At 42.4% G+C, this 17,259-nt stretch overlaps 1 protein-coding gene across 6 annotated transcripts in view; it reads left to right on the plus strand.

The window, feature by feature from the left end:
* The window catches only part of LOC311633330 (zinc finger protein 560-like), a gene marked incomplete at its 3' end in the record, with an annotated part of 186,707 nt that overhangs the window by 86,775 nt on the left and 82,673 nt on the right, over positions 1–17,259 (plus strand). The window contains exons 1-5 of one of the 6 annotated variants that reach the window (XM_084905844.1): positions 1,965–2,119; positions 5,823–5,905; positions 8,601–8,727; positions 11,339–11,412; positions 12,518–16,858. The exons of 1 other annotated variant lie outside the window; for it this stretch is intronic. In XM_084905844.1, coding sequence (XP_084761970.1) covers positions 5,891–5,905; positions 8,601–8,727; positions 11,339–11,412; positions 12,518–14,203 — 1,902 coding nt within the window. In that variant the 5' untranslated portion in view covers positions 1,965–2,119; positions 5,823–5,890. Of the gene's footprint in view, positions 1–1,964; positions 2,402–5,822; positions 5,906–8,600; positions 8,728–11,338; positions 11,413–12,517; positions 16,859–17,259 lie in introns of those variants that run through there. 4 more of the 6 variants (XM_084905845.1, XM_084905849.1, XM_084905855.1 and 1 more) reach the window with 4 other exon arrangements.

Raw genomic sequence — 17,259 nt, forward strand, 5'->3', positions numbered from 1 at the left:
AAAATATCAATGATGATAGAGAATCATTGATTGGCTGCCTCCTGCATACGCCCCTCATGGGGATCAAGCCCACAATCCGGGCATTTGCCTTTAACCAGAATCGAACTTGGGACCCTTTAGTCCACAGGCTAACGCTCTATCCACCAAGCCAAATCAGCTAGGGCAAGAGCATACATTTTGATGATTAGTTAATTTCTTTAACCTTTCTCTGTTTTTGTGTTGGTGTCATATCTCAAACTCTTAAAATCCCAAGTCATGAAGATTTAACCCTATGTTTTTATCTCAGGCTCTGTACATTTAGCTCACATATGACTTCTATGTCTTGGACAAATTATAACAATTTTTAAAAATATATATATTTTTTTATTGATTTTTTACAGAGAGGAAGGGAGATAGTTTGAAATAGCGATGAAAGAGAGACATCGAGCAGATGCCTCCTGCACAGCTCCTACTGCGTAAGTGCCCGCAACCAAGGTACATGCCCCTGACCGGAATGGAACCTGGGACCCACAAGTCCGCAGGCCGATGCTCTATCCACTGAGCCAAACCGATTAGGGCAAATTATAACCATTTTTATAGCAGTCACCTGCTCAGGGAGAGGCTCTAGCTGAACACCAAGGTTTTTTGTAAGAAGGAGATGCAGAGAATAACAAATGGTTACTGTTCAAAAATTACATTCATGATACATTTTAACACTGATTATGTCCTTTAAAACCCCTCTTTTAGCCTTAGTTCTATCTCTGAACTTGCCATTTTGTTTACAGTTAGTAATACTTTTGAGGCAGAAACACCCGAATTATATGCTGTAACCTTAGATGCCCTCATAAAATCAGGCAAAGGTGTTTCTTCTGTCAGTTTTGTGTGGTTTTTTCCTTAGGTTCCTGCACATTTGTGAAGGTTCTTTATTTCCTGGTTTGTATAGAGAGAGCCACCAGGGCATCCAGATGGGGCCCCTAAGCAATCCTTACTGACCAACCTGCTGATAGTCCAGAGCCTCCTTGCAGGATCTAGTCCATGTGTGAATAGACACCCCTTCTCAACGTGATCTCCTCACCATAGGAAATCTAGCTTTCAAATGTTTACTGGCATCATTTAAACCCAAAGTAATTTTAAAACTTGAAATAACCTAATATTCATTATTCTGTTTTCTGTGGAAATTCTGAAGGTTGTGGTCGTGGAGTTTGCATCAAGCTGATCACATCTGTACATATGTTCCACAGACATTTTAAAAGCTTATTTCCAATGGAGGGGCTCCTGGTTTTCTGAGAAATAATATGAGTGTTCAAAATATAAAGTATTTTTAACCTAATATTTTAATAAAAGTTTATAATTATTTTTTAATTTTTTATATATAATATATAATTTTTAATATATTTTATTGATTTTTTACAGAGAGGCAGGGAGAGAAATAGCTAGAAACATCGATGAGAGAGAATCATTGATCAGCTGCCTCCTGCACACCCCCTACTGGGGATGTGCCCGCATCCAAGTCACATGCCCTTGACCAGAATCAAACCTGGAACCCTTCATTCCGCAGGCCTAAGCTCTATCCCCTGAGCCAAACCATTCAGGCCTCCTCCCCTCTTTAAGCTTTCACCGCAGCTGCCATTTCCTCGATAGCACCCTAATAGAAGACCAACCCCTCTATGTGGAGAGCCTCGTGCCATCAGAGGGCATCGGGCCCTCTCCTCCCTCTCCTCCCTTTAAAGAAGCAAAATCACCGCCCTCTCTGCTCCTGTCTCTTCTTGTGAATCCTGTCACAGCCGCGCCACCAGCCAAACCCCAACACTGACGGGAACTCCCCCAGGAAGGGCTGTCCCTGTGGGAGGAGGGGCGGGGCCCAGGCCGCCCCCTGGCCCCGCCCCGCCCCCTCCCTCTGTCCCCGCCCAGGCCTGGCCCCGCCCCCACCGCGGAGCCGCTCCGCTCAGGCCCCGCCCCCCGCAGGGAGGCGCATGCGCAGTCCTGGCGCCGGAAGCGGCTGCGGAGGGCCGGTGGCGGCTCCCTGAGGCGGTGTCTGAGCTTTAAAGCCGCTGCTCCCGGCCCCTCCCCGCAGGGCGGGCTGAGGGCGCTGCGGGCGCTGAAGTCCGTGTGGGAGCCCCGCCCGGAGCCCCTCCCGGCGGTGAGTGCGCGTCCCGGGGGCTGCGCAGTGGAGGCGCCGCGTTCCTTTGAGGGAAACTGAGGCCCGGCCCGCGGTCTGTCCGCCTCTGGCTGTGGGCCCGCCCGCCGCGTGGTTTTCCCGCCGAAAACCGTCCCCGGGGCCGCGGGTGCCCCCGCGGGGCTGGAGGTCTGGTCAGTGGTTCCCGCCCTTCGCCCTCCCCCGCCCGGCGCTTCCCGCCCAAAGAGCCCGGATGGCCCCGGCCTGGGGGTCTGCGCCCGCCCTCCTGGGCCCCCCATTAATCAGGTCTGAGTGCCAGGGGGGCCAGGGCCATGGGGTGGGCTCGGGGAGAACGCGGTGTCCCCGGAAGAGGGACCTGCCCCAGGGAGGGCTTTGTGGGAGCGGTGACTGCGGGGCGGGGGCCGGGCTGGGGGGCAGGAGAGGGAGGGGAGACAGACCCGGGGAGGAGGAGGGCGGGGAGGGGGCCACAGAGGATGGGGGAGCAGAGGGGGAGCAGCACGGAGGCAGCCAGCTGTGGGGAGTGTTGTGGGGTTGAACCCTGGGTTCAAAATAAGACACCGGAGGCTGATAATTAATTTTAAAAAGCAGACAGAAATTTATTGAAATATCTGGCCGGGGCAGCTGCAAGAGCACCTCACGCAGGTGGACTCCAAACGACTGAGCCGGTTTAGGGGCAGGCAGTTATTTTTAAAGGTTCTGAGAAGGAAAGCCCTCATTCTGCAACAAACTGTTGTTTGGAATTTTCTGCTGTTCTTCCCAGATAAAATGTTGCTTTCTAGTTTGCTTTAGCCCGTTTGAAGAATGATGAAGATAAGCTTAGCTGTCTGACCTTGCAGGCCAGAGACCAGATATGCCCACAATCTCAATACCATGCCAAGTGCATTTTTTTTCCTTTTAATTGGCTAGAACTGTATTGTTTTCAAGGCCAGTATGGAGATAACCACTAAGTGTACATAGGGCTGGCTCTTTAATAAAAGAAGAGAAAGTTCTGCCTGTAACCTTGCCCAGAACTTGAACTCATCCTCCCTAAGCCCATCGCGCGATGAACAAAGCAAGTCTCTCCAAACTCTACCCCTGCACCGTCCCACCGCTGGGGAACCCTGCAACAGTTCAAACCACAGGAGTTTTCCTTTGTTCTAAATTCTGAATCCTAAAGACTATATTCTAAAAACTGGGGGCAGCCTGCAGGGTCGTTCCCAGTCACATCCTGCTGGACATTGGAATGTGGCCCTATCTTGCAGAAGCGGAACTCTGTGGTTAATCTCCAAAGGTTATGATCCCAGGCCCAGGAAAATTGCCTTAGCAGGTTTTAAAAATTCAAACAGCAGTTTTTACCTGAGTTGTATATTCTTAATTTCTTATTTCACACGGGACTACACCGTTTCAGGGATAGGCAGTCCCTTTTAAAGGTTCAAACCACAGGAAATTTCCTTTGTTCTAAATTCTAAATCCTAAAGTCTACATTCTAAAGACTGGTGTCAGCCAGCTGGGTACTGCTGGTCACATCCTGCTGGACATTGGAATGTGGCCCTATCTTGCGATAGCGGATAACACAGAAGCAAAGCTCAGAGGTTATCTACAGTTTCTATCTCTGAAGGTTACTGAGTTAGTGGGAATTAATCTCCTGTGGTCTTGGTCCCAGGCAAGGGAAAATTGCCTTAGCCTCCAGGATCCACCTGAAGGCTAAGGTAAATAGCTTTTTTTTTTTTTTTTCCCTGTGTTTAATCAGGTGCAGGAGTCAAACTAGAAGGGTTAAAATTCAAACAGCAGTTTTTACCAAAGTATGCTTGCCACTATATTTCAAGACTGTAACAGGCAGCAGGGGTGACACGGGCGTGGGGAGGGAAAGATGCAGACGTGTGGAGATGGGAGCAGAGAGACCAGGAGAAAGAGTGCCGGAAGGGGAATAGGCTTCAGGAGATTCATGGTCCAGGTGTAGGGACAGAAATAGAGAAAAGGGGAAAAGAGCTGGGAGGGGAGAGGGGGTACAGCGAAGAGAAAGGGAACAGGAAGACGGAGACAGATCCATAGACAGAAATACATAGTAGTTAGTGGGAGAAGGGGAACCCTGATTTGGGTAAGTGGTGACCTGATGGGGTGTGGATGACTTAGTTGTGATACATTGTTTATTTCTGTGTGTGTGTGTGTATGTGTATGTGTGTGTAAAGATAACACTATTTATCTCCAGGATGCATGGAGAGAAAGAGAGATAGAAACATCAGTGAGTAGAATCAATCATTGATCAGCTGCCTCCTCCACTCCCGGTCACTAGGGACCAAACCTGCAACCTGGCCACATGCCCTGACTTGGAATCCATGACCTCCTGGTTCATAGGTCCAAGCGCAACCACTGAATCTTGCCTAGTTGTCGTGCCTTTTTATATTTAATTTAACAGCTGAATTGTCTTAGTTATACAGATTGAATGAGAATTATAAATTTCCAGTTTATAAGGTTGGGAATTTTATAATAATTCGCTTCCAATTGCAACCCTGAGTCACTCAGAGGGGAGTGAAATATAGTGGCAACCATACTTTGATAAAAACTGCTGTTTGAATTTTAACCCTGCTAAGTCTGGCTCCTGCCTGATTAAAACACTGGGTACTTACCTCAGCTTCCAGGTGGAGGCCTGGAGGCTAAGGCAATTTTCCTTTGCCTGGGAGCAGGACCACAGGAGATTAATTCCCACTGACTCAGTAGCTTCAGGGATAGAAACTGTAGATAACCTTTAGAGAGTAACCGCTGAGCTCTGCTTCTGTGTTATCGCTATCACAAGATAGGGCCACATTCCAATGTCCAGCAGGATGTGACTGGGAACCTACCCTGTGGGCTGTCCCCAGTCTTTAGAATTTAGTCTTTAGGATTTAGGAACAGAAGGAAAATTCTTGCGGTTTAAACCTTTAAAAGGAATTGCCTACCCCTGAAACAGTGCAGACCTGTGGAGACCGCCTGCCTGTGGTGCTCTCGCGGCTGTCCTGGCCAGTTCAATAAATCCTTGCCTGCTTTTTTAAAAATTAATTAATCAGCCTCCGGTGGTCTTATTTTGAACCCAGGGTTCGACCCCACAACAGGCAGAGACTTCTCTATTGCTCATGGGTCCCTTTTCATTTCCTGGGATGGCCAGGAGGAGGTATCTGTGTCTGTCACTATTTGATGCATTTCCAAGGAACATTAGAAGTCTTAGTTTTGTTGCTGTGGTGTGTGTGGTGCTTTGTGGGTTGTGTGTGTTACTTCCATGGATTTACTTTTTCTATCTCTGACACTTGATTTATTATTTAAAAACATCCTGAGATAACTTAAAAAATGCCCTCAGGTGTGCTTTCCCCCATAGGGTTGGGAAGCTGCTCTGGGTGGGGCATCCTTGGTTACTGAATGGCTCCAGGTGCTTGGAAGCTGAGGACAGGAATTAGCAGGAGGGCTGCAGGTTGACTTTGTGAGAGTGGGGAGCAGGGTTTTTTTTGGGGTTTGTTTCAGGGGGAGCTCTGTTTGGTTTGGGGCATCAGGACACCACCTCACCTTCTCTTTTCTGTTGTCTTTGGGAGGAGAGACTTATAAAGACGAAATAAAACACCTCACAGAGGGGTCTCCATTTAGGAGCTCATTGTTGCTAACTTTCCTATGTCCAAGGACAGGAGGGGTGGCCTTTTTCTCGTTTCTGACTGTGAGTGCGAGGTGAGTTGATTAAGAGACTGTTCTGACTTCTTTGAAGGCACATTCTGTGACTCCTCAACATAGTGTCACCTGAGGAAACCCAGTTCCCGATCAGGACCAGGACCAATGGCTGCTTCTCAGGTAAAAGATGTGTCCTATGTCAGAGGCTGTGTTTGCTTTTCCTTTACCATCTGGTGATTCATTTCTCTATTTCCGACGTTCTTTCCTTTGCAGGTTGTTTTTTCTTTCCGAATTCATTACTTTATTCATCATAGTCAATGTCAGCTGTTTATGTATTTCTCTCTGTGTGTGTTTTATCTTTTTTTATCTCCATTAAAATATATTTTTATTAATTTCAGCATGGAAAGGAGAGGGAGAGAGAGATAGAGAATCATGGGTCAGCTGTCTCCTGTACCCCACCCTGCACTGGGTATGGAGTCTGATACTTGGCATGTGCCCTAACCAGGAATCTAAGCCTGCCCTCCTGGTTAATAAGTCAGCCCTCTATCTCTCAGCTTCTCTGGCCAAGCTGTATTTTCCTCCTTTGTCCCAAATCCTTGTCTGCATTCATTTTGCCACCCTCCCCAAGTCAGGAAGCATTCCTACTTTTAATTAGTGACTTTCAATTACTCAAAACATTCCTTTTGTGACAAATCAAACTTGGAAGACAGCCATGTCGAACATCACTACTGGGATGGGGTCAGAGGCTCAGGTATCACTGAAGAAACCAAATGAAGGTTTTATGTTTAAGTGGCTACAGCATTCATCAGCTCTAGATCACATCTTACTGCTCAGAATAGCTCAGAAAGCTCTGAAAATAGGGGCAAATAGAAGAAATTTATTCATTAGATTAGTACAAAAGCCTTGGTAGGTAACTGTACTATTATTTTAAGGAACATGAGAGGTACGGGTGAATTGAAACTTTCAAAAATTAATGTTTATTTGTAATAATTTTCACATAATTGTTGATGTATTTTTGGCAGTAATATCACAGCAGTGATGACCTGACCTTCTGTTGTGCTTCAGTTATATGATGCCCATTTTCTAAGCCCGCCTGGTGTTCACTTGTCAGAAGTGCTCCCGTCACGGTAGAATTAATAGTCTCCCTTTCTCAGGAATAAGGGTATAGCAGTGACTTAATGAAAATTTGCAAAGACCATCACTTCCCATCTGGAAATGTCCCTCTCCTTATTTTGCATTTCCTTTGGAAAATGAAAGACTTACTTTTATTTCCTACAGATCATTGGCTTTTGCATGGGACCTTTAACTAATTAGGCCTTGATTCTTTACATTTTACTTAATACTCGTTACTCCCATCATGGACGTAGCCTGCATGATCACTTTTTGTATTCTCTAGGAAGTTTCTAAGAATGACATTATTAATGTATCTTCAGATTCATTAAATTTCTACAACATGGTTCTCCCCTAATGATACATAGAAATTTTGAAAGAAATGTACTCGTAAGAAAAACTGGTTCCCACAGGCTGGTATGGATCAGTGGTGGAGGGTTTGATTCCTGGTCTAGGGCAAGTAGCTCCTGGGAACCTGTGGTAGGCAGCCAATCCATGTGTCTCTGCGTCTCTTTCACCTATCCCTGTCTCTATTCTTCCTTCATCCCTCCCTCCCTCCTTCCCTTTTTCCCATTGTGCCTCTACCTCCCTGCCTCTGCTCTTAAAAATTCTATAAAAAAAAATATCTCCAGGTAAGGATTTACAACCACAAAAAGGAAACAGGTTTAACTTGTTTCCTATCCTTATGTTTCCCCAAGTGTATTTTCATAGATTTCAGAGAGGAAGGGAGAGGTAGAAATAGATAGAAACGTCATTGATGAGAGAGAATCATTGATCGGCTGCCTCTTGACACCCCACACTGGGGATTGAGCCCACAACTTGGTTGTATGCCTACACCAAGAATTGAATCAGTGACCTCTTGGTGCATGGGTCATGCTCAACCACTGAGCCAAAGTAGGTGGACAAGATTGCTCATAGTAAATTTCCAACTAGAATTGTGGTTCCTATGTGTCCTATTCCATGAGACCTGTATTCCATCAGCAAACCCTTTTAATTCAAAGTTCTGTGTGAACTGTTCCTTGTGTTTTCTTTTTCTCTGTGATCAGAAGTGTGGCGCATGATGCAGAAACATTGGCATCACAAGTAAAACGTGAACTTGTTACACATGTGAAAACACCGGCCCCATGTCAGAACCTGGATCAGTAGGTTTACAAAAACTCATTTTGTTGTGGTCTGCTTTACACGTGAGACAAAGACCATATACTTTCAACGCAGCATGACATTGCCAACTGAGAAATGTATACCACTGACTCTAAACAAGGCAAATGCAGCACTCTGAAATCCATATGGCTGTTTCCATGCCTTTAATGTTTTTTAATGTATTTATTTTTTTAATATATTCTTATTGATTTCAGAGAGGAAGAGAGTGAGAGAAAGAAAAGAAAAAATGATGAGAGAGCATCCTTGATCGGCTGCCTCCTTCACAACCCCTACTGGGCATCCAGCCCACAACCCTTGGCATGTGCCCTTGATCAGAATCGAATCCGTGACTCTTCATTCTGCAGTCCGCCACTCTGTCTGCTGAGCCTGACCAACAAGGGCCATGCCTTAATTTTAAAGTTTATTTTCCTGTAAAGTAAAATCTGTACTGTGGGTTTGTGGTCATGGGTCATCCTCATATGTCACAAAACACAGAGATTGTTACTGGAGCAAAGTATTCTTACTGGATAATTTAGGATACCCTGCTAGGTCCAAACCTCTTCTCTTAACACGGTTTGCATGTTGGGTGACATTATGAACTCTGCTGGTGTGTCTTTTCTTTCAGGGTCAATTGACTTTCAGGGATGTGGCCATAGATTTTTCTCAAGAAGAGTGGGAATGCCTGGACCCCGCTCAGCGGGAGCTGTACATGGATGTGATGTCGGAGAACTACAGAAACCTGGTCTCCTTAGGTGAGGATGACTTGTTGGGCCCTAGCTGGTTGGGCTCAGTGGATCTAGCGCCAGCCTGCAGACTGAAAGATCCCAGGTCGATTCTGATCAAGGGCCAATTCCCTGGTTGCTGACTCCCTCTCCAATAGGGTGTGTGCAGGAGGGAACCAACTAATCAGTGTTTCTTATCATTGATGTTTCTGTCTCTCGCTCCTTCTCCCTTCTTATCTGAAAGCAATGAAAAATACAGTTTGAAAAGAGGAACAAATTGGGGGTAGAAAAGAAATGCTTTGTGATGTGTGTGAATTAGGCACTCAGTGTTTACACATTTTACAAGTTGTCTACACTAATTAAGGTACTATCAGAAAATAATATTTTAGAAGGTCATTTTCTAGAATATTGTAATATTCTACCATAATTTGTGGCCAGAGGACAACCTGGATTGCAATTTGGAAATTTTCAATCAAAATTCACACTCCATTTACTTTTATTTTTATATATATATTTTTAAGATTTTATTGAATTTAGGGAGGAAGGGAGAATTAGAGAGAGATTGAAATTTCAACTGATCAATAGTTGAATTTTTGTATGTGCCCTGACCAGAGATCAAACCTACAACTTCATTATATTTGTACAGACCTCTAAGCAAGTGGGCTACCTGGGATTCTTTCACTTACTTCTTTTCATTTTAAAAAATATATATATTATTGATTTTTTTAAAGAGAGGAAGGGGAGAGGGAGAGTAAGAAACATCGATCAGCTGCCTTCTGCACACTCACTACTGGGTATGTTCCTGCAACCAAGGTACATGCCCTTGACCGGAATTGAACCTGGGACCTTTAAGTCTGCAGGCCAACGCTCTATCCACTAAGCCAAACCAGTTTCAGCTGAAGTATGTTTTAATATTATACATTCTTTTATTTTCACACATTCTTTTCACGATTCACTTTGTTACATGGAGTTCTGTGACATTCACATTAACTTTATACGGAGCTTTTCTATTTCCAGCAAGAGTGTCACTGGGACTTTGATAGCGATTGCTTTGAATGTTTAGCTCACTTTGGGTACTAATGTCAGCTGATTCTGTTAGCATTTCAGAGTAGGATCAGGAATGTGTCTTCCAATTTATTGATTTCTTCTTTAATTAAAGCCTGCAGTGTGTGTGTGCGTGTGCGTGTGTATGTGTGTGTGCGTGCGTGTGTGTGTTTTCTTTTGTCACTGCTCATTGGATTATATTATTCCCATTGAGTTTTAGAGAATAGAAGGGAGGGAGGCGTTGAAAAAGAGAGAAATATGGATATGAGAGAGAGATGTATATTTGGCTTGCTCACACATCCCAAATGGGGTTCAGATCCAACTTGCAACCATTTCTTGGGTGGCTCCATACTCTAACCACTGAGACACACTGCAGAGGGCAGCCAGTAATATTTTATGCTTTACAGCATGCAAGTCATGCACCTTCTTAGGATGTAAACTGTTAATATTTCATTTTCAATTATGCTGTTTTTCATGTAAATACACCCTTAATTTGTTATTTTGTATTAACATTTGTTACCTTACAGGAAAATAGGTAAATTCATTGGGTGGTTTTACATAGTATATTTTGAGAAATTAATTATATACCTATATGTATATTTTTAGAAATATAGAGGTTGTGGTTTGTAATACAGAATTGTCACCTCTTAGTAGATATCACTTTTTATTTACTTTCTATTTTACTCGTGACCATGGGAACTACATACAATATCTTAAGGTTATAACAATGTACCTTAAATTCATAGTGTCAGTTGCATACAAAAAAATCTATGGATTGCCATTTTTACCCATATACCCACATAAGTGGATATCACATTATCTTTAATGTTGTGTCCAAGCAGAGATTTAAGAATTTATTTCATATATATATATATATATATATATATATATATTTATATATATATATATATATATATATATATATATATATATATATATATATTTTTTTTTTTTTTAAATTCATTTTTATTTCAGAGAAGGTGATGGGGAGAGAGATAGAAACATCCATGATGAGAGAGAATCATTGATTCTTACACACACACACACACACTGGGGAAAGGAACCACAACACAGGATTGTGCCCTAGTAGGTAATCAAACTGTGACCTCTTGGTTCATAGGTAAATCCTTATCCACTGAGCCATGCTGGTCAGACTATTCTTTTTATTTTCTAAAGTTCCACAAGAGAAATCAAAGTGATATGTGTTTCTTTAATAGAATACCACAAATAGAAGATGCACAAATGCACTTCCCTCATATCTCTGTCTCTCTCTCTCTCTCTCCATCTCTCTCTGTCTCTTTCTCTCTGTCTCTGTCTCTCTCTCTCTCTCTCTCTCTCTCTCTCTCAGAAACTGGTAATTGGGAGCGTTTTAATAATATTGGTATTGTGTTGCAGGGCATTTGAGCAGTTATTGGCAAATGTAAGCAACTCTTTCTCCTTCTTCGATGTCAGTTTTTCTCATTGTATCTATCTGGAGCTTTCTTTGAATTGTTCACTTGCTCATGGAGTACTCCAAAATATCATTTAGTTAATAGTTGCTGGTAAGTTCAGAATATATTCACCTGATTGTCAAAACTGAAAATTTGTTTTCTTTCAGCTAAACCATCTAAAGATAATGAGGTTTTTATGCCAACGCCCAGAATACAAGATTTATCCCCTGAAATAATACTGGTAAGATATAAAAGGTGTTACTTTGATAATGTACACTTAATGAAAGCCTTGGAATTTGAGAAAGAGTTTGATGAGAAAGGAGGATATGAATATAAATAAAAACTAATCTAGGACATTTATCATAATAAATTTATCTTTACCTAAAGATATCAGATGTATTATGTATTTGGGAAACCTCCCAATTAAAAGTCAGTTTCATTGGCAGATCAGAATGTTTGTGCACATTAAGGTTGAAAACAAATTTTTCTGTTATGCATTCTTGGAAAGGAAATCTGGAAAAACTAGGAATTTGCATAGTCTGTAGTGTCAATAATCATTTGAATTGTTTAAAACAGGGTAGGATTTAACTTTGGTCAATTATTCTAAAATATATAGATTTGTAATGTACCTATAAAATTATAATGTGGTTAATTTGTCAATTTCTTGTTTTTTTAACTAAAAATATATTTTTATAGATTTCAGAGAGTAAGGGAGTTGAAGAGAGAGAGAGGAAAACATCAATGATGAGAGAAAATCATTAATTGGTGGCCTCCTGCATGCCTCCCACTGGGAGCTGATCCAGCACCCAGGCTATAGGCCCTTATTGGGAATGGAATTGTGATCTCCTTGTTCATATGTTGAAGCTCAACCACTGAACCATGCATGCAGGGCAATTTGTTAATCTCTTATTCTTTTTTATTAATATCTTAAAATATATTTTATTAATTTCAGAGGGAAGGGAGGGGAAAAGGGATAGAGAGAACCATTAGTCATGAGACAGAATCATTGATAGGCTTCTCCTTGGATGCCCCTTACTGGGAATCGAGCTCACAACCCATGCTTGTGCCCTTGACTGGAATTGAACCCAGGACCCTTCATTCCAAAGTCTAACGCTCCATACATTGAGCCACACCAGCTAGGGCAATTTGGTAATCTTTTAAACAAGGATTAATTTATTCTCCCTCTGACAATGTTTTCTATTTATTGTCTACAATTTTAATAAATTAGGAATGCTTTTTCTATACAATCGTCTTGGTTTAATGAGTATCACAAAATGGTTCTAATGGAACAAGCTAATGAAATTATAACTGTCACTTAAGGTCTTTCTGTCTCCCATTATCACCAGAGTACACATAAAGGAGATAGCAGTTATCAATGGATTGAACATTGGAAAAACTTTAATCAAGAGACATATCTTAATCATTGGACAAGTGAGCGTGCAGAGGACCATTGTAAAAGTGGAAAAGTCTTTAATCAAATGTTCAGTCAGAACATACATCAGGTTATTCCTATTGTGGAGAAAACACACAAAGGAAGTCAATGTGTCCAGTCTTTTCAGCAATCATCAAATTACAATGAAAAGGAGAATATTCATACTCAGGAGGAGGCTTACAAATGGAATCCATGTGGGAGAGTGTTCAGTCAAATATTCAAACTAAATACATGCAAAAGAATCGATATGGGGGGGAAACCTTATCAAGGTAAAGATTCTATTTGTCCTTCTGGCTGTACTTTAAACCAGAGAATTCATCCTGGAGAGAAGCCTTACAAATGTAAAGCATGTGGCAAAGCCTTTAAATGTCATTCATCTCTTATTGTACATAAGGGAAGAATTCATAATATTGGAAAATTTTTCAAACTCGGGGAAAATGGAAAAGGCTTCAGTCAATCACCAAGACATATTCAAAAACATAGAAATCATAAGAGAAAAAAGTCTTATAAATGTTCAGAATGTGACAAAGCCTTTACCAGTCCCTCAGCCCTTAGTATTCATCTGAGAATTCATACTGGAGAGAAGCCTTATGGATGTAGAGAATGTGGCAAAATGTTCAGTGATTCCTCAGCACTTAATCAACATCAGAGAGTTCATACTGGAGAGAAGCCTTTTAAATGTAGAGAATGTGGCAAAGTTTTTAGCCAGGTCTCTAACCTTATTACACATCAGAGAGTTCATACTGGAGAGAAGCCTTATACATGTAGAGAATGTGGCAAAGCCTTTAGGCATTCCTCATCACTTTCTTATCATCAGAGAGTTCACACAGGAGAGAAGCCTTATAAATGTAGAGAATGTGGAAAATCCCTTGCTACCTTCTCATCCCTTACTTATCATCAGAGAATTCACTCAGGAGAGAAGCCTTATAAATGTGAAGAATATGGGGAAGCCCTTACCACCGCTTCATCCCTTACTTATCATCAGAGAATTCACACAGGAGAGAAGCCTTATAAATGTAGTGAATGTGGGAAAGTCCTTGCTACCTCCTCATCCCTTACTACTCATCAGAGAATTCACACAGGAGAGAAGCCTTATAAATGTAGAGAATGTGGAAAAGCCTTTAGCAGGTATTCAAACTTTGTTATACATCAAAGAATTCATACAGGAGAGAAGCCTTATAAATGTAGAGAATGTGGCAAAGCTTTCAGTGAGTCCACAAAGCTTAGGCGACATCAGAGAGTTCATACTGGAGAGAAGCCTTATATATGTATAGAATGTGGCAAAGCCTTTAGCCATGGCTCATCTCTTACTGATCATCAGAAAATTCACACTGGAGAGAAACCATATGAATGTAGAGAATGTGGGAAAGCCTTTATAAGGTCCTCACGCTTCATTGCACATCAGATATTGCATACAGTAGAGAAGCCTTATATATGTAGAGAATGTGGCAAAGCCCTTGCTACCTGCTCATCCCTTACTAAACATCAGAGAATTCATACTAGAGAAAAGCCTTTTCAATGTAGAGAATGTGGCAAATCCTTTGTTAGATCCTCAGACCTTATTAGGCATCAGAGAATTCATATCCAAGAGAAGCCTTAGAACATGTGCAAAGTGTAAAAAGCTTTTATTCAGTGTGCCTCCTGCACTATGCAGCAGAGAGTTCATACTTGAGAGAAGTCTTACAGATGTGCTTAGTGTCATAAGTCCTTGATCAGCCATGAGAACTTACTGAACATCACAGAATTCATACTTGAAAGAAGCCTTATGAATGTAAAAAATGTAAAATAGTCTTTAAAAGCCATTCACATAGGACTGTACCTGTGAGATTTCATAACAGAGACAGTAGAAATGTAGAGAATGTGTTGGAGCTGTTACACACAACTCAAAATCAAAGATTTTAAAGGTGCAGGGAAAGCTTACACTGTAGAAAATGTGAGAAAGTTGTTAACCTGCAGGAAACTTAACGTTTTTGGAATCATTCTAACGAAAGCGCCATAATATAGTTTTCATCCACAGATTTGTCCATGGTTGAAACTTCATTGAAAATGGTAAAATGACGTCTTACAATTTTGAGGTATATGTCAAAATGTATATCCTCATTTATATCTAATACCACAAGTGATAATTTGCTGGGTCAAAGTCCCACAGATATAAAGAATGTGACGGGATAAACCAAGATGGCGGCATAGAGTAGACACCCGAATGCAGCCTACCACAACAAATTTGAATTTAGAACTGAAAAACGGGAGGCATTGCCCTGAAGCTCCGGATGGCTAGCTGAGAGGAGGCTCTGCCATCTGGAAGGAGAGAGAAGGCATGCTGAACTTTGGGAACTGTGAAGGTACTGAGAACTGTGCGCAAAAAGGCGCTGGCTTACTCCCGGGGCGCAGAGAGGAAGGGCCGGACCGAGATTGCTGCTGGCTTACTCCGGCGCGCAGAGAGGGCGGGCCGGGCTGAGTTTGCTATTCGCTTACTCCTGGCGCGCGGAGAGGGCGGACAGCTAACGCGCGGATGGCTTTCTTGTTCCAGAGGAAAACAGAATCACCCTATTGCTCTGATAGACGGCCCCAGACAGGGAGAGGCCAGACTGTCAGGCAGTGGGCAGAGATCTCTCAGAGGTGTGTGAAGCCAGAGGCCATTACTGCGAGACTTGGGGAGGAGCCGAAGGGAAAACGAAGTTTGTCTGCACCAACCCGAGACTCCGCCCCATCTGTGGCTGAGCACAGAAGCTCTCCCAGAGGCTGGCTTTCTCTAAGGAGGGACTGGCCGGAATCTAAAGCTTGTCTGCGCCTTTACCAAAGAGGTGCGTGTGCCTGCAACCAATCTTCCAAAACTCACCGCTAACAGGACTTTTCTAAGGCGAGACTGACAGGGAACCAAAGATTTTCTGTGCCACCCCGAGACCCCACCCTATCCAAGCGGAGTACAGAAGCCCTCCTAGCTGAGACACTGCTGATCCTCACAACCAATTGTCTTGGAGATCAACGCTTCCCAGTCATACCAACAGTAAGCAAGGCTTAACAAGACTGCACACACAGCCCACATAGGGCTACACCAAGACTGTCCACCTCAAGTTACTGGGAAGGCTGTGCTACTGGGCTCTACCAGAACACCTAGCACACAAAGCTATTCCATCAAATCAGGGAAACAACTAAAATGCAGACAAGAGAAAGGACACAAAGGAAGGAGATGGAGGGAAGAAAAAGATTGGACATTGAGTTCAAAACTACAGTTATAAGGTTATTCAACAATATCCTAAAAAAAAGGCCAATAAAATAAATGAGACCTATGAGGATATGAAAAGGGAGCAACTAGAAATAAGGGATCAACTAGAAATGAAGAAAACATTGTCTGAAATAAAAAATATTATACAAAGTCCTAAAAACAGAGTGGAAGATCGCAAGAATCAAGACAAAGATTTAGAACACAAAGAGCCAGAGGACACTCCTCTGCAGAAGAGAGAAGATAAGAGAATCCAGAAAGTTGAAGATAGTGTAAGAAACCTCTGGGACAATTTCAAGTGAACCAACATCAGAATTATGGGGATTCCAGAAGATGAGAGAGCAAGATACCGAAAGAATACTGGAAGAAATAGTGACAGAAAACTTCCCCCACCTGGGGAAAGAAATAGACTTACAAGTCCAGGAAGCCTGCAGAACCCCAAACAAAAGGAATCCAAGGAGGACCACACCAAGACACATCATAATTAAAATTCCAAGAGCAAAAGACAAAGAATATTAAAAGAAAGAGAAAAGCAGGGTAGTTGCCTATAAAGGAGCACCCATACAATTGTCAGCTGATTTCTCAACAGAAACCATGCAGGCCAGACAGGAATGGCAAGAAATATTCAAGGTGATGAATAACAAGAACCTACAGCCAAAAATAATCTACCCAGCAAAGCTATCACTCAGAATTGAAGAACAGATAAAGTGCTTCACAAATAAAAAAAAGCTAAAAGAGTTCATCAGTGCCAAACCAGAATTATATGAATTTTTGAAGGGGGTTATATAGGAAGAGGAAGAAGATAAAGATAAAAATTATGATCAACAAATATGTAACTATCATCACTGTGAGTGCCTTGGGTGGGGCCTGAAAGAGGCTGGTTGACCTATTTGGAAATGTCTTTTGTGTGAAATGTATCATTGGGTATGTGGAGGTATTATTGATATGAGAAAATGCTAAGTGACTGATTTACTATCTGAAAAGGGATTTACTATCGGGGGAAAGGGAGGGAGGAAGAGACTGAACATAAACTGCACCTATGGATGAGGACAATGGGGGATGGGGAGGGGGCGGAGGGTGGGGTTGGAACCTGGTGGAGGGGGGAAGAAATGAGGAACCTTTGTAATAATATGAACAATAAAGATTGATTAAAAAATAATAAAAATAAAATAAATATGTAACTATCATCAAGTGAATCTAAAAACCAAGGGAATTAAAAAATCTGATGAACAATATTAACTGGTAAATATAGAATCAGAGGTATGGAAGGGGAGTGGACTGACGATTCTCAGGGAAAACGTGCGTAGGGGTGCGGGAAGAGACTGAACAAAAACTGCACCTATGGATGAGGACAATGGAGGATGGGGAAAGGACAGAGGGTGGGTTGGGAACCTGGTGGAGGGGAGCAATTGAGGTGGGGAAGAGGATCACAT

Source organism: Pipistrellus hanaki (assembly GCF_964339955.1).
Source record: "Pipistrellus hanaki genome assembly, chromosome: 15".
Taxonomy (NCBI): Eukaryota; Metazoa; Chordata; class Mammalia; order Chiroptera; family Vespertilionidae; genus Pipistrellus; species Pipistrellus hanaki.